The following is a 16,461-nucleotide window of genomic DNA, read 5'->3' as shown; positions in this document are numbered from 1 at the left end:
CACCACAGGCCATTTGCAGAGTGGATTTTCCCATATCCATGATTGGATTTTACAGCATTTAAGAAAAATAAGCATAACACTTTGTACATGGCCAGTTATTGGCATTTTAAAATGCTATTATGCCCCTCCCACCCCCTAAAATGATCCCAATAACATATTATTAAAAAGTAGGCCTACAAGGCCCATATTATCAGACAGGTGTGTTATTTTAGCAAAAAGATTGATCACCTACATTGTATAAAACTGATGAAGCATAGTGGCTATATATAGATAGCTAAAGCTTGGGGTTAACCATATGCATTAATACCCCACTGGTCTAATAATTAGATTAGATTATATTTTTGCTAGTTAGCCAGGTATGTATTGATGAGCCCAGTATGGGGCAGTTGGACAGTGGAGGAATGAAAGCTGTTAGCAGCCTACTGATTAATCTGCTATTGCTGCTGCTCCTACTACTGTTTCTGCTGCTCCTGCTGTTGCTGTGTGGCTCCTACTGCTGTTGCTGCTGCTCATACTGCTGCTGCTGCTTGGATCAGCAGAGTCAACAGAACCAGCATATCCAAACGATGGAGCTGCTGGTCCATGATCAGCCACAGAAGGCAGGACAGAAGCCCAGGGTGGAGTTGGGCTCTGGCTTGGGCAGGGGCATGGGAAGCCACATGGGTACTCTGGGTGGTGGGCAATGGTATTTGCCTCTGGGTCCATTGATCATGCCAGAGTGGTGGAAAGGGACTGCATCTGTTACGTGGATAACCCGGGGACCAGGTAGGATTGGGGCACCAGGTGACAGAGGTTTGGCGCCAGGTAGGACTTGCTAGGCATGGGCACCAGACGGCAGATGGGTTCCATACTGACGCTGCTTCCGAAGGCCTGTCACCACTTCTTCCAATTCTGACCACCATCTGATTGGCTCAAACTACTTGAGCATGGTGTTAACACTAAAACTGTTGCCTACCTCTAGTTTTCACAGAGGGTAATGTTTGACAAGGGTCTCTAAGTAAATCATTGATTAAAAGGCAAATTAACCACTGGCATGTGTGTTTGTGAATTGTGAGTTTTCTACTGTACAATGAACTCCATTAATGTTGGAGGAGGCTATTTCCCTTTCCAACAAATCCTTAGCAGCACAGGCTTTGTTTTAGAAACGAGAGGGATGCACCTTACACCCATATTTAAAAATATTACAGTTTACTGTAGTATACTGTACAAAACTATACTACACAATAGTATCCCTCGATCATGTGTAGAACTTACTATAGAATGTTGTAGTATACTGTAGAATACAACAGGAAATACAGTATTACACCCCCCCTCCCAAAAAAAACAAGTAAATACTACAGTAATGTCCACAAAAATACCAATAAAAATACCAATACCAAATACGTTATTTTTCAGTTCATTATGGTAAGCAAAGTTTATTATTTAATCAAGTCTATGAAGCCAAAGTCATGATAAACTATAGGCTAGATAAATAAAGTTGAAACGTTATTAGAATTTGTGGAATTATTCAGTCAATAATATTTCATAAATACCGGAGCCTGTGAGTTCAAATAGACTTTTATTACGACATAATAAAAGCGGAGCTGGTTCATGAAAACAACTAACTTTCCAGTCTTGGCACATACTTTTTATAAATTTGTCCTCCTTCACACACAGTAACTCCTCTTAATGACTCATCTTGATTCATTGTCTTGGCCATCCTGTGACACGGTGCTGTAGATGTCCTTGAAGCAGGCAGTGTGCCCCAGGTGATGTGTTGGGGTGACCTCCCCACCCTCTGGAGAGCCCTGCGGTTGCAGACGGTGCGCACAGCCCGATAGGATGCTCTCAGTTCTTTGTAGAAGTTCATGTGGATCTTAGGGGCCAAGCCAAATTTCTTCAACCTCCTGAATTTGAAGAGGCGCTCTTGCACCTTCTTCACCACACCGTCTACATGGATGGACCATTCAACTGTGGCCTGTCGATGTGGATGGGGGCGTGCTCTCTCTGCTGTCTCCTGAAGCTCCTTCGTTTTGCTGAAGTTGAATTTTCCTACCTCATGATGCCATCTATTTTGTGAAGTGCACCAGTATCTTCTGCAGCAAAGCACCCTCACAACATCATGCTGCCACCTCCATGCTTCATGGTTGGGATGGTGTTCTTTGGCTTGCAAGCCTCCCCCTTTATCTTCCAAATATAGCGATGGTCATTATGGCCAAACAGTTCTATTTTTGTTTCATCAGACCAGAGGACATTTCTCAAAAAAGTACGATCTTTGTCCCCATGTGCAGTTGCAAACCGTAGTCTGGATTTTTTTTATGGCGGTTTTGGAGCAGTGGCTTCTTCCTTGCTGAACGGCCTTTCAGGTTATGTCAATATAGGACTCGTTTTACTGTGGATATAGATACTTTTGTACCTGTTTCCTCCAGCATCTTGACAAGGTCCTTTGCTGTTGTTCTGGGATTGATTTCCACTTTTCGCACCAAAGTAGGTTCATCTCTAGGAGAGAGAGCGCGTCTCCTACCTGAGCAGTATGACGGCTGCGTGGTCCCATGGTGTTTATACTTGCGTACTATTGTTTGTACAGATGAACGTGGTACCTTCAGACATTTGGAAATTGGTCCCAAGGATGAACCAGACTTGTGGAGTTCCACATTTTTTTTCTGAGGTCTTGGCTGATTTCTTTTGATGTTTCCATGATGTCAAGCAAAGAGGCACTGAGTTTGAAGGTATGCCTTGAAATACATCCACAGGTACACCTCCAATTGACTCAAATTATGTCAATTAGCTTCTAAAGACATGACTTCATTTTCTGGAATTTTCCTAGCTGTTTAAGGCACAGTCATCTTAGTGTATGTAACTTTTAACCCACTAAAACCCACAGAAATATTCTGTCTGTAAACAATTGTTGAAAAAATTACTTGTGTCATACACAAAGTAGATGTCCTAACCGACTTGCCAAAACTATAGTTTGTTAATTAACAAGACATTTTTGAAGTGTTTGAAAAACAAGTTTTAATGACTCCAACCTAAGTATGTAAACTTCTGACTTCAACTGTATATTGTATTAATTTTATGGCTGATTTTGACATCTATACAAGTGTCAAAACACATAAACCCTACCACACGAGGCAAAACATTCCATTACACCATAGCCTACGTGTCAACAGTATGTTTGTTATATATTTTAATTTTTTTACCATATTCAATTATAATTGTATTTGCGCACACATTGTCAGACATGCACCTACCCCAATGCTCTGTTGCTGATGACTGGGATGAATGCTGATGACTGATTTAAGGGTATGTACGTGATAGGCCTATCTGGCTTACATGATTATGATGGTCATGATGCTTCTTGACTGTGTCATAAAGTGTATTTTCTACAAGTTATTTAAAATATGATACACTTTTTTGTTGTTTGTTTTGAATTTTACACCCTTTTTCGTGGTATCTTGTCTCATCGCTACAACTCCCGTACGGGCTCGGGACGAAGGTCGAAAGTCATGCGTCCTCCAAAACACAACCCAACCAAGCCACACTGCGCGCATCCAACCCGGAAGCCAGCCGCACCAATGTGTCAGAGGAAACACCGTGCACCTGGCAACCTTGGTTAGCGCGCACTGCGCCTGGCCCGCCACAGGTGCACGATGAGACAGGGATATCCCTACCGGCCAAACCCTGCCGACGCTAATTGTGCGTCGCCCCACAGACCTCCCGGTCGCGGCCGTCTGCGACAGAGCCTGGGCGCGAACCCAGAGTCTCTGGTGGCACAGCTAGCGCTGCAGTGCAGGCCTAAAAAACCAAACATTACTTTTAAGAATTAATTGAAACAACAAAGGATTTAAGAAACAGACTTTCAAATGAAAGGAAACTTCTTGGCAGAGAAAAAATGAATGGGTTTTGACCAGCCATAAAATAATGCAATATATGTCACAACAGGCTTAAATATATGGGTTATGACAAGTTAAAAGTGTTACCGAAAAGTGTGCAATTAATGAATTCTAAAGCTACGAAAACACATGGACATTTTTATTTTACAGGTATCCTACTTCACTACAGTACTACCACAAACTAGCCAATTGACATGTTCAGATAAACTGTGGCTGAAACCACATGCCATTTGGAGAATAGATTTTTCTGTAGCTTTATTGTCTAAAAACATCATTCCACTGACATGTAGACATGTACAATTTCACTGTAGATCAGTGACAATCTAAAGTTAATCCATTTTAAATTCAGGTTGTAATACAACATGTGGAAAAAGTCAAGGGGTGTGAATACTTTCTGAAGGAACTATAATTGTCCTCAGCATTAGGAATGACACAGACACAAACTAGTCTGTAGCTGCAGCACTTCCAGTCCATATTTAGCCACAGACCTGTCTGATTGTCTAGCCACCACTCAAAGTGACAAATAACAGCCCATGACAATAATAACCAATGATCATATAGAAAACAACAGCAAATCTTTATTTTTTTATTTTACCCCTTTTTCTCCCCAATTTCATGGTATCCAATTGTTTTAGTAGCTACTATCTTGTCTCATCGCTACAACTCCCGTACGGGCTCGATACACAACCCAACCAAGCCGCACTTCTTCTTAACACAGCGCGCATCCAACCCGGAAGCCAGCCGCACCAATGTGTCGGAGGAAACACCGTGCACCTGGCAACCTTGGTTAGCGTGCACTGCGCCCGGCCCGCCACAGGAGTCGCTGGTGCGCGATGAGACATCCCTACCGGCCAAACCCTCCCTAACCCGGATGACGCTAGGCCAATTGTGCGTCGCCCCACGGACCTCCCGGTCGCGTCCGGTTACGACAGAGCCTGGGCGCGAACCCAGAGTCTCTGATGGCACAGCTGGCGGTGCAGTACAGCGCCCTTAACCACTGCCCCACCCGGGAGGCAAATCTTAAGCGCTATCTGGCGTAAGACAAGGATATGGTGATATATAGTAGCCGCAAAACATCAAAGATATAATAACACAATTGTTGTCAGCTGTACATTCCCACTTTCCCCCTACTCTCTCTCTACAGTGTCTCCTCCAAGTCCTCTCCTATGCTGGTGTTATTCACCACAGGTAAGGACTCTCGGAGGGAGATGTCGTCCACCTGCTTTGCTCTCTCGTCTGGCTCCTCTGTGATGGATGGGGGCAGGCGATCCACCTCAGAGTTGCTGAACACGTAGCCGGGCAAGGTGGTGTGGGTGCTGACGCTGTGCCTGGCTTGGCTGCTGCGGTACACGTGGCTAGAGATCACGGCCAGCGGCTGCGGCTGACTGGTAGAGGTCTGGTTGAGACATGTCGCCGGTCCCTTCCCGTCGAACACCATGTTCCAGCGGGTCCAGGTCTTCTTGATCTCTGCCTGGACCTGAAGAGAACAAGAGGATTGTGTAGGTCATGGTATGTATGGTAGCCTATAGTACGGGTCATGGTATGTATGGTAGCCTATAGTACGGGTCATGGTATGTATGGTAGCCTATAGTACGGGTCATGGTATGTATGGTAGCCTATAGTACGGGTCATGGTATGTATGGTAGCCTATAGTACGGGTCATGGTATGTATGGTAGCCTATAGTACGGGTCATGGCATGTATGGTAGCCTATAGTACGGGTCATGGTATGTATGGTAGCCTATAGTACGGGTCATGGTATGTATGGTAGCCTATAGTACGGGTCATGGTATGTATGGTAGCCTATAGTACGGGTCATGGTATGTATGGTAGCCTATAGTACGGGTCATGGAAGAAACTTAATTGGAGAGTTCGGACAACTTTTAGAAGGGACGCAATGTTAGTGCCTTTATCCTGAAACCTTTATTGATGTAACAATACAAGAACGCCTCCGACCATTCTCAATGAAATTACTTGCTGCAAAGAAGAAAATTCAAATGTTGTTTTTACCGACTGGCATTCACAATGAAATTTGTTGACAACACAAAACAATAGAGACTTGAATACATATTATTCGCAATGCCAAAGTTTCTATTGTTTTGTGGTGCCAACAAATTTTATTCGCTTTCACTGAACTTTTTCAGAGGTTATAAAAGCTATCAGAAATAAAACAGCCCAAACCTATCACTTAGCAACGAACATGGACGAGAGTAGGGGTGCTCTCAGAACATTAAGATCGAAATGAACAAACTCCCTAAATATTGTATATGGCTTCAGAGAGGACTAATAAATGAGGAAATTATAGACCTGGTTGTTCAACAGTTTGGGGGAAAATACTACTTTATTTTACAGTAGCTAGTGTTTTTACAATGGTATTGACCAGCAAGTTATGAGGTAGTAACAAAGGGTATTTTCTGGTAGCCTATTTTCTTACAGTACTTCAAACCCTAAACGTGGGGATCACTGATGGGTGCAATGTGTGCGCACAGCGTGCACTTGTGCAGAGTATGAGTGTTCTAATAAATGACATCACTAAGTTCCATTAGTTCTAATAACATATCTCTCGCTCTCTCATCATGGTCAGTTCCTAGAACTTCCTACTATACTTATAAATGGGCAAGAGACTTAGGTTCAATTCGAGAGTCCAGCATGATAGATTCTCGAACGCGGAGAAGACCTTAAACCTGCTGGTCTGGTCAATAGTACTCACCTCTTCATTGCAGTAGCAGTAGATAATGGACACAAAGAATCCCTGCGAAAAGGTGAAAGCGAGTTAGGTTAGAGGCATGTGTTGAAAGGTCCAATTCCGTCTGACAGTATAAATGTGACCTTCTCTACGAATGAGAGGTGTCCATGACCTTTGGAGAATAATATCGACATGATGCGCTCAGGAAAGAGAGCTCTTAGAGAAAAACAAATATATGATAGATGGAGTTTGTTTTTGCTGTATCTACTTTTCATATTTTTATTATACACAATTCCTTAAAAAAAAAAAACATACCATGTTTCCCTGGATCTCTACAAATCAAACCTCAAAGGTAGTGTAATGAACAGATTGACACACATCCTAATTTATTCATAGCTAGATTGTCATGAGATGTGACATTTTGACATTAGACTGCATTAGAGGTCTGAAAACATCTGAGATAATTGAAAGACTAATGTCCCTTTTAGCTATAATGCTTACATTTTCACATTTAAAATCATATCAATATTGCTTTCTAGTGCTGAGCGATTAACCAAAATGTATGTTATTGAGTTTTTTACACAACTAATTGACCGACGTCATTTCAATTATTTGAATTCTATTTAGTTTTTTTCCGTGAGCTCAATTCGCATTTTCTCACTGTAGTTTCTCAAATAGAGACATCAGATCAAGTCCATACAGTGTAATGTACTAGGTACATTACATACATTTAAACTCAGTTTTTCACAATTCCTGACACTTAATCCAAGTAACAATTCCCTGTTTTAGGTCAGCTAGGATCACCACTTTATTTTAAGAATGTGAAATGTCAGAATAATAGTAGAGAATGATTGATTCATTTCAGCTTTTATTTCTTTCATCACATTCCCAGTGGGTCAGAAGTTTACATATACGAATTGAGTGTTTGGTAGCATTGCCTTTAAATTGTTTAACTCGGGTCAAACGTGTCGGGTAGCCTTCCACAAGCTTCCCAGAATAAGCTGGGTGAATTTTGTCCCATTCCTCCTGACAGAGCTGGTGTAACTGAGTCAGGTTTGTAGGCCTCCTTACTCGCACACGCTTTTTCAGTTCTGCCCACAAATGATCTATAGGATTGAGGTCAGGGCTTTGTGATGGCCACTCCAATACCTTGACTTTGTTGTCCTTAAGCCATTTTGCCACAACTTTGGAAGTATGCTTGGGGTCATTGTCCATTTGGAAGACCCATTTGCGACCAAGCTTGAACTTTCTGACTGATGTCTTGAGATGTTGCTTCAATGTATCCACATAATTTTCCTACCTCATGATGCCATCTATTTTGTGAAGTGCACCAGTCCCTCCTGTAGCAAAGCACCCCCACAACATGATGCTGTCACCCCGTGCATCACGGTTGGGAAGGTGTTCTACGGCTTGCAAGCCTCCCCCTTTTTCCTCCAAACATAACGATGGTCAATATGGCCAAAGAGTTCTATTTTTGTTTCATCAGACCAGAGGACATTTCTCCAAAAAGTATGATCTTTGTCCCCATGTGCAGTTTCAAACCGTAGTCAGGCTTTTTTTATGGCAGTTTTGGAGCAGTGGCTTCTTCCTCGCTGAGCGCCCTTTCAGGTTATGTCGATATAGGACTCGTTTTACTGTGGATATAGATACTTTTGTACCTGTGTCCTCCAGCATCTTCACAAGGTCCTTTGCTGTTGTTCTGGGATTGATTTGCACTTTTTGCACCATAGTACGTTCATCTCTAGGAGACAGAACGCATCTCCTTCCTCAGCGGTATGATGGCTGTGTGGTCCCATGGTGTTTATACTTGCATACTATTGTTTCTACAGATGAACGTGGTACCTTCAGGCATTTGGAATTGCTCCCGAGGATGAACCAGACTTGTGGAGGTCTACAATTTTTTTTCTGAGGTCTTGGCTGATTTCTTTAGATTTTCCCATGATGTCAAGCAAAGAGGCACTGACTTTGAAGGTAGTCCTTGAAATACATCCACAGGTACACCTCCAATTGACTCAAATTATGTCAATTAGCCTATCAGAAGCTTCTAAAGCCATGACATAATTTTCTGGAATTTTCCAAGCTATTTTAAGGCAGTCAACTTAGTGTATGTAAACTTCTGACCCACTGGAATTGTGATAGTGAATTATAAGTGAAATAATTTGTCTGTAAACATTGTTGGAAAATGACTTGTCATGCACAAAGTAGATGTGCATGTTAACAAGAAATTTGTGGAGTGGTTGAAAAATAAGTTTTAATAAACTTCCGACTTCAACTGTAGTAGTAGTGTACAACAGGCCAATATTCGACATCGTTTAGCGCAGAAAACGTGCGATTAAACTGTAATTACCATAATCCAATGCACACCTACTTGTCCGGAGACAAGAGAGAAGAACGCATGATCAAGAGGGATGGAGCAGTTGCATCGCGAGGTATCTCTCCCTAAAAATACATGATCTAAGTGATTGATAGTTGGTATTCAGCATTCATAAAAGTATGCTGTATTTACTTTGAAGAACTACTAAAATAGAGTATTTTGTCAGACAGCAGCTCTATAGAGATGATGACTTGGATTGAAACAACAAAGTATTCATATAAAACAACTGTAATATGCCCAACAACAAATATTTTATTAAAGTAAAGTAATGTGAATAAATGATGGTTAATAAGTGATAAGAAGTAATGGGGCAGTCACTACCATTATGGGGCTTTTATTCATATTTTGTGTTAATGCATAGTGCATTTCATGTAAAAAAATACAATATTAATTGTTGAAAAAACGTGATTATTTTTTAATATTTGAACCGAAAATGAGCCGACCTCAAAAAGCACTAATCGCTCAGCACTATTGCTTTCTACAGTTCAAAAGCTATTAGCAATGTGCAATATATGACAGATCAGTTACATGCAATACAAAACAGGATCCCCAACTGGGGTGAAAGCAAGCACCTGGAAAGAGTTGAAAAAGAGCTCACAGTACATTCGGACCTCCCATCCGACCCATTTGATCGAGTGTGGCATGCCCACAAACACTATGTAGTGGACCCCGAACACCAGCACCAGCACTAGAGTGGATTTAGCCAGTTTCCTGTGAAAGGGACAGTAGACAACTATATAATCCTCTGTTGAAGGAATCCTTTGTGCAGCATCATACAACAGTCAATGTACATATAACAACCCAACAATGTTATCTTAAAAACAGACCCGCAACATGGTTAGAGATTATTGTCATAGAATACATTAGGCCAGGGGTGGCTAAATCAATCTCTGGAGGGCAGAGTGTCTGCTGATATTTGTTATTTCCTTTAGATGCGTGTCCAATTAAGACCTATACAACTGGCTGAGGGGAGTTCCTACCTCATCAATAACCTTCATTGATCAATCAAGTACAAGCGAGAAGAGAGAACCCGCAGAAACTCTGACCTCCAGGAATTGAGTTTGACACCCCTGCAGTAGGCTATATGAGAAAGCACACTGTCTGGAAAAGTGCATGTGAGATGTGTCTGGTAAAGTATGTGATATGTGTGTCTGGTAAAGTATGTGATATGTGTGTCTGGTAAAGTATGTGATATGTGTGTCTGGTAAAGTATGTGATATGTGTCTGGTAAAGTATGTGATATGTGTCTGGAAAAGTGCATTTGACATGTGTTTGGAAAGTGCACGTGGTGGTGATGGAGTTTGAGAGGGACAAGATGGAGAAGACCACAAGCAGCTGGCATCGAGCTAAAATAATTGAATTTCTTGGCAGCCATCTTTATTTGACAGTCCCTTGCCGTGCTTGACTTGGACTGGAATATATGCTGGTACTCATTTTGGGTCCCGGGTACTGTTTACATTTAGCTACATGTTCCGCAATAAGTTTGAGGTAATATAAGAGGAACAGGAGCTCAAGCAGTAAAACATTTGAGGTGCCGGTACTCCGCTCCGGTGAGCTCCGGCCCAAGTCAAGCACGGCTCCCTTGTGCATTTGTGCACTTTCCACTCAACAGATTTGTGATACAAATGTCAATAGCCAAGGATGATTGCACATTACAATCTGCGACGTTAGTATCAATATCGAGCCAACGTTTGCATCTAAATTGTTTGAAGATGCTCAGTAGTTTTTTTTAATGGAACAAATCACACCTAGAGAAAGAGAGTTAGAGAGAGCAAGAGGAAAACAAAGTCGGCATCCCAAATGGCACCATATTCCCTATATTGTACACTACTTTTACCCAGAGGCTTATCAGTGTTAATCCTATCTACACCTGCGAGAATGGAGCGGCTCAAGAGACAACGTGGATCTGAAGTATTGTCTGTTGGGCCTGTTTACTAATGACTGACAGGAGTGTTACCCCCTCAGCCTTGGCACAGAGCTGCCAACCAACACATTACCACAGACATAAGTGGGAATTAAACAAAGACTCAGGCAGCCCTATAGGGATGGCTTCACAGCATGTCAAAATGTGTCTTGCACTTAGATATGAGAAGAGCATGTACAAACACCACAGCTGGGACAATGAGCTCTCAACCTCTGCAATGAACAGAGTAGTCAGGAAGTCCAGCACCATCATCAAGGACCCACTCACCCCAGCCATGCATGGACTGTTCACTCCAAAAAACGGTTACTGACCCAATGGTCTTAACCGCTAAGATACCCGATGCCCACAACTGGGTTTAATATGCTAAAGATTAGATTAGACCAGTGGAGGCTGCTGAGGGGAGGACGGCTCATAATAATGGCTGAAATGGATTCGATGGAATGGCATCAAACACCTGGTTTCCATGTGGTTGATACCATTCCATTGACTCATTCCAGCCATTACTACGAGCCGTCCTCCCCTCAGCAAACTCCACTGGTTCAGACTGGTTATTGGCGTAAAAAAATAAGCTTTTTGCCTGACCGCAATGCATTATGGGAGTCATGTTCAATTAATCTTTTCCAATACACGTTAGAAAATGAAAGATGCATTCTCATGGCTACGAAGCAATACATTTAATAAATAACAACACTTCGAGAGCTACGCTGCCTTCAGAGTTTTAGACACAGATTAACCTGCTCTAAATTCATAACCTGTATCCTAAGCCTGAGTAAATGACGTGAAAGCTTTGCAAACACAAAACACATGGATCATGAATATAAAGGAAGAATGATTCAACTCAAAGGCACATATTTAGAATAAGCTATTTCTATAAAAACGGCAAATGTAATCAAAAGCGGTATTTACAGTTTCTAATGTTTTCCCCCACAAAATCACATAAATAAGATTGACTAAAGGAACAAGGCACTAATAAGACACCAACCCTACCTGCATTGCTTCCGAGTGTCATATCTCCCAGCATTCGTCTCTCTGATTTTCGTGGCCAGCACTCGCACAATATTCACAAACAAAATAAAGTTGAGCTGAAAAAACAAAACAAAAAAAGCATGCATGATTCACTGCTCATTGTAGTGGGATTGTATCATTGTAGTGGGCCTACCGTTCTGTAGGTGACATGGTCAGATTGTCTCATTGTAGTGGACTTACCGTTCTGTAGGTGACATGGTCAGATTGTCTCATTGTAGTGGACTTACCGTTCTGTAGGTGACATGGTCAGATTGTCTCATTGTAGTGGACCTACCGTTCTGTAGGTGACATGGTCAGATTGTCTCATTGTAGTGGGCCTACCGTTCTGTAGGTGACATGGTCAGATTGTCTCATTGTAGTGGGCCTACCGTTCTGTAGGTGACATGGTCAGATTGTCTCATTCTGTAGGTGACATGGTGGTCCTTGTACCTACCGTTCTGTAGGTGACATGGTCAGATTGTCTCATTGTAGTGGACTTACCGTTCTGTAGGTGACATGGTCAGATTGTCTCATTGTAGTGGGCCTACCGTTCTGTAGGTGACATGGTCAGATTGTCTCATTGTAGTGGACCTACCGTTCTGTAGGTGACATGGTCAGATTGTCTCATTGTAGTGGACTTACCGTTCTGTAGGTGACATGGTCAGATTGTCTCATTGTATTGGACCTACCGTTCTGTAGGTGACATGGTCAGATTGTCTCATTGTAGTGGACTTACCGTTCTGTAGGTGACATGGTCAGATTGTCTCATTGTAGTGGACTTACCGTTCTGTAGGTGACATGGTCAGATTGTCTCATTGTAGTGGGCCTACCGTTCTGTAGGTTACATTGTCTGACTGTCTGGATCTGCACTAGGGCCCTGAAGAGTAGATGTCAGTCAGTCCTCTGAAACTCCTCCTACTGAACTAAACCCACTAATAATACTAGAAGGAGAGGCTCTATCAGCACATCATTTCAAAGGTCTAACCCACTGCTTTGGCATTCTCACTCAGGAGGATAGAAAAACAAATTGTGCAGTGCCTGTGGCCTAGCTCCCGCCTTAGACACATATTCCTCTCCCCACCGGATACTGGGTTTCAATCCCCACTCCAACCCTTTAATCTGTTAATCCCACCTGACCGTCTCCCCCTCTGTTATGTTGGTCTCAATAAAGAAAAAAAACAAGATTATGGGCATCAATACACAGCATATCTAATGAACTCCCTCACCGTTATCTCTCATCATGACATTTCTACCATTATTACCATTGAACTTGTACCATCAAAGGTTTGGATGAGATTATATTTTAATCGAAAGAAGAGACTGTAGCCTGTAGTCTACTTTGATTTCATTAGGAGAACCTAAGTCCCTGGTCCACCTCATGTGGCAGGATAAGAGCAATAGTATTGAAAGAGATGCAAATGTATGTATCTCTGCTGAGACTGAGTCAGTGGTGTCAGTTTGAGAGTGTTGGTGACTGACTAAGAGCAGAGAGGGGAAGGTATACACTAGGCTTAGGTACTCAGGTAGGGGACAGGTATACTGTACACTAGGGAGTCACTAGGCCACTAGGGAGCAGGGACAGGTATACTGTACACTAGGGAGTCACTAGGCAACTAGGGAGCAGGGACAGGTATACTGTACATTAGGGAGTCACTAGGCAACTAGGGAGCAGGGACAGGTATACTGTACACTAGGGAGTCACTAGGCAACTAGGGAGCAGGGACAGGTATACTGTACATTAGGGAGTCACTAGGCCACTAGGGAGCTGGGACAGGTATTCACCAGGGAGCAAGGTGTCACTCCACTCTTCCAAGGGGCAGAAAGAAAGCTTCTGGTCCGGAGAAATGCAGATGAAATCCTCTCTTCGGATTTGAGTTCTTCAAGAGTATTATACACAACAAGAGTTACAGTTAGTAAATAGATTTTGCATGACAAAAAGCCACCAGGACCATCATTTCTTTTTTGTATGTCAGCAGTTTTTGGTATCGGGTTTCAACTTCTCTTATTTGCCTTGATTTAATTTCTTTACTTTGTCTCCCGAAATAAGGACTTCGCTCAGAGACTCCAGGTGTGAAGCTGTGCAGAGCAAACTAAGCTATAAGCTTGACCAAAGTTGCTAAAACTTGAACATGAATCCAGCTGTATAGAGAATAAAACACTTTTAATAAAAAATCAAGATAAGAGTCAGCAATGTAACCTTCTAGTAATGGATGCAAACTACCGGATTCTCGCCTCAATGGCTATTATTGATGAATTGGGGAATTGGGGAGAGGCATTATCATGTTTTTTACTGCACTTGAAGTCACTTACAACAATGGCTGTAAGGATGGGAACTTGATAGATCCATTTAATGTTATCCGCACTTAACTCCCAGCATCTGTTAAGAGAGAGAGAAAGAGAGCGAGAGAAAGAGAGAATAAGAAGGAGAGAAAGAGAAAGACAGAGTACATTTGTACTGCAGGAGTTCCTTACTGCTCTCAAAACAGTATGTCGTCGTGCAACAAAAGTGTAGTCTCTCTTGCCAGTCTCAGGGCACTCCGCACACACAACGGCTGTGACAAGAGGCTAATAAAAGTGTAATGGTGTCATGTCAAAGGTGTGCAGCTGCAACATTAAGGCAAGTAGGCCGCTGACTGAATGAGAATAAGAGTACTGAGGTGGCAAGTAGCCTGGTGGCTAGACCGTTGGGCCAGTAACTGAAAGGTTGCTGGATCGAATCCCTGAGCTGAAGGTAAATGAGGTAAGAATCTGTTGTTCTGCCCCTGAACAAAAACATCTTGGGAGATCCTATTTCCAAACCAGATGATTGTGGGGAGCCCAGACAGCTGATGCACAAAGTTCCTCAACAGGCACGCATGCTACGCTGGGCTCCTCTACTTAAATTGTGTTGCTGGAGGTGTCTGTGTAATATGGTAGGTGAAGGAGGAAGTTGAGCGTCACTCTCACCCACCGTGTGTCTGCCCACGTTGCCCGGACAACAGCCCAGGCGGCGACGAAGACAGCAGGGACACCTGAAATTAGAGAGGACAATGATTGCTTACTGCCATCTCAAGATCTTACAAGATTCAGTACACTGAAGAAATTAAATTGATACTGGCAAGAGCAGTGGGATTATTTTTCTTCTTTTAAGATACAAAACTATTCCCACGCACCTGCAACAAGCAAACTCATATGTCTGAGTGCTTTTCCTATTTTGAATAACAGCTATAGTAACATGTGGCTGTCAACAACATGAGCGCTGTTGTGATTTGGTGACTGCCGTCTTAGAAGCGCATGCAGAGCAGCTCACCCCATCCAAACAGGGTAAAGCCCCACAGGTATTTGGTGTCCGAGTAGAAGGCCATGAAAATGAGCCTGTGGAGGTACAGCCCTTCTACTAGGATCCAGTAGTAATTGGTTGTCAGGAAGTAAATGAAGAGCAACACAGTGATCTTGCATCCAACCTGGTAAAAACAACAGCTTGTTAAAAACATCCTGTAGTGCAGAGCCGTGTTCCAGTGGTAACACTTTCAGGTCCATACACATACCAGCAACCAGGGTTCAATCCCTGCATGCTCCCTTCTCACTATGTCTCCTCCTCGTCACTTATCTCCCACTCTAATCTATCTATCAACAAAGCACAAATGAAAGGATGTGATTGTTAGCTTAGCCCCACAAGATGAACCCCACAGAATGCTTTGTGACCGCGAAACATATCCCGACTGATTGAATTATTAGTCGTAGCATGGATATCAGATGTGTTGGTGCCTACATTTTTAGCTGCAAACAGATGTTTTTTCATCTATGCACAAAAAGCCACATCTGTATTATTTTTGTCATGATTTACCTGCAGAGTGAATAATATTTTTCTAGTAATACAAACTTAATAGTTAACTAAATTCTAGGTTTTTCTAGTAAGTAAAATTAAGTTCTGGGAAAAGAAAAACCATTGAATGCTATTCTCTTTCCCTGATGTTGGTCTGTCGTGATGGAGATATTTGTATAGAGGAAATTGCCCTGATGTTGGTCTGTCGTGATGGAGATATTTGTATAGAGGAAATTGCCGCCTGCCTGGGGATATCCTGACATACAAGAAAAGAGCAACCGAGGTCTTCACGTACATGACATTCTCAACCGTTGATCCTCTTTTCACAGTCATTTCCCACTGCGGCTAAGCTTAGACTCACAGTATGAGAAACAGTACGAAGAGACTGTTGATAAAGTTCAGTTCAAGCTGAGGATTATGAGGACGGCACAGAAAATGACTGATGCAGTGTTGTTTTCCATTGAAGTCATATGGCGTTGCCACCGCAAGGTCATCAACATTATCAAAGACGTTGGTTAGGTGTAGCAGTGTGGCGCAGCGGTAGTGCTGCAATCGACCATGCACGCATAGGAGTGACATGGGTTTGAATCCCCGCCCAGCCACTTTCTCCCCTCCACAAACTATACATCCACAGTATATCTACATTCTGAACTGTCTAAATAAAAATAAAACATCTGGGAAAAAGTCTCTGGGCCTGTCTGAATACCCCTACCAGCATTATAAATAGTACTCTGATGTAAAAACAAAGATTTATAGCATGTGACATTTCTAAAATGTATGCTGTAAAAGCAAGGAT

At 42.5% G+C, this 16,461-nt stretch overlaps 1 protein-coding gene across 4 annotated transcripts in view; it reads right to left on the bottom strand.

The window, feature by feature from the left end:
• Positions 1–2,992: 2,992 nt before the first annotated feature.
• The window catches only part of LOC115129627 (parathyroid hormone 2 receptor-like), a 31,364-nt gene continuing 17,895 nt past the window's right edge, over positions 2,993–16,461 (bottom strand). For all 4 annotated transcript variants that reach the window (XM_029660201.2, XM_029660202.2, XM_065018737.1 and 1 more), the window contains 7 exons: positions 15,150–15,303; positions 14,811–14,871; positions 14,171–14,237; positions 11,843–11,937; positions 9,504–9,642; positions 6,582–6,623; positions 2,993–5,349 (listed from right to left, as the gene is read on the bottom strand). In XM_029660201.2, the coding sequence (XP_029516061.2) occupies positions 5,011–5,349; positions 6,582–6,623; positions 9,504–9,642; positions 11,843–11,937; positions 14,171–14,237; positions 14,811–14,871; positions 15,150–15,303 (897 nt within the window). In that variant the 3' untranslated portion in view covers positions 2,993–5,010. The remainder of the gene's footprint in view (positions 5,350–6,581; positions 6,624–9,503; positions 9,643–11,842; positions 11,938–14,170; positions 14,238–14,810; positions 14,872–15,149; positions 15,304–16,461) is intronic.

The sequence above is a fragment of the Oncorhynchus nerka genome, linkage group LG5 (assembly GCF_034236695.1).
Source record: "Oncorhynchus nerka isolate Pitt River linkage group LG5, Oner_Uvic_2.0, whole genome shotgun sequence".
NCBI classification, from domain to species: Eukaryota; Metazoa; Chordata; class Actinopteri; order Salmoniformes; family Salmonidae; genus Oncorhynchus; species Oncorhynchus nerka.
Note: the sequence above shows the minus strand (reverse complement) of the source record. Positions and strands in the feature narration are given on the sequence as shown.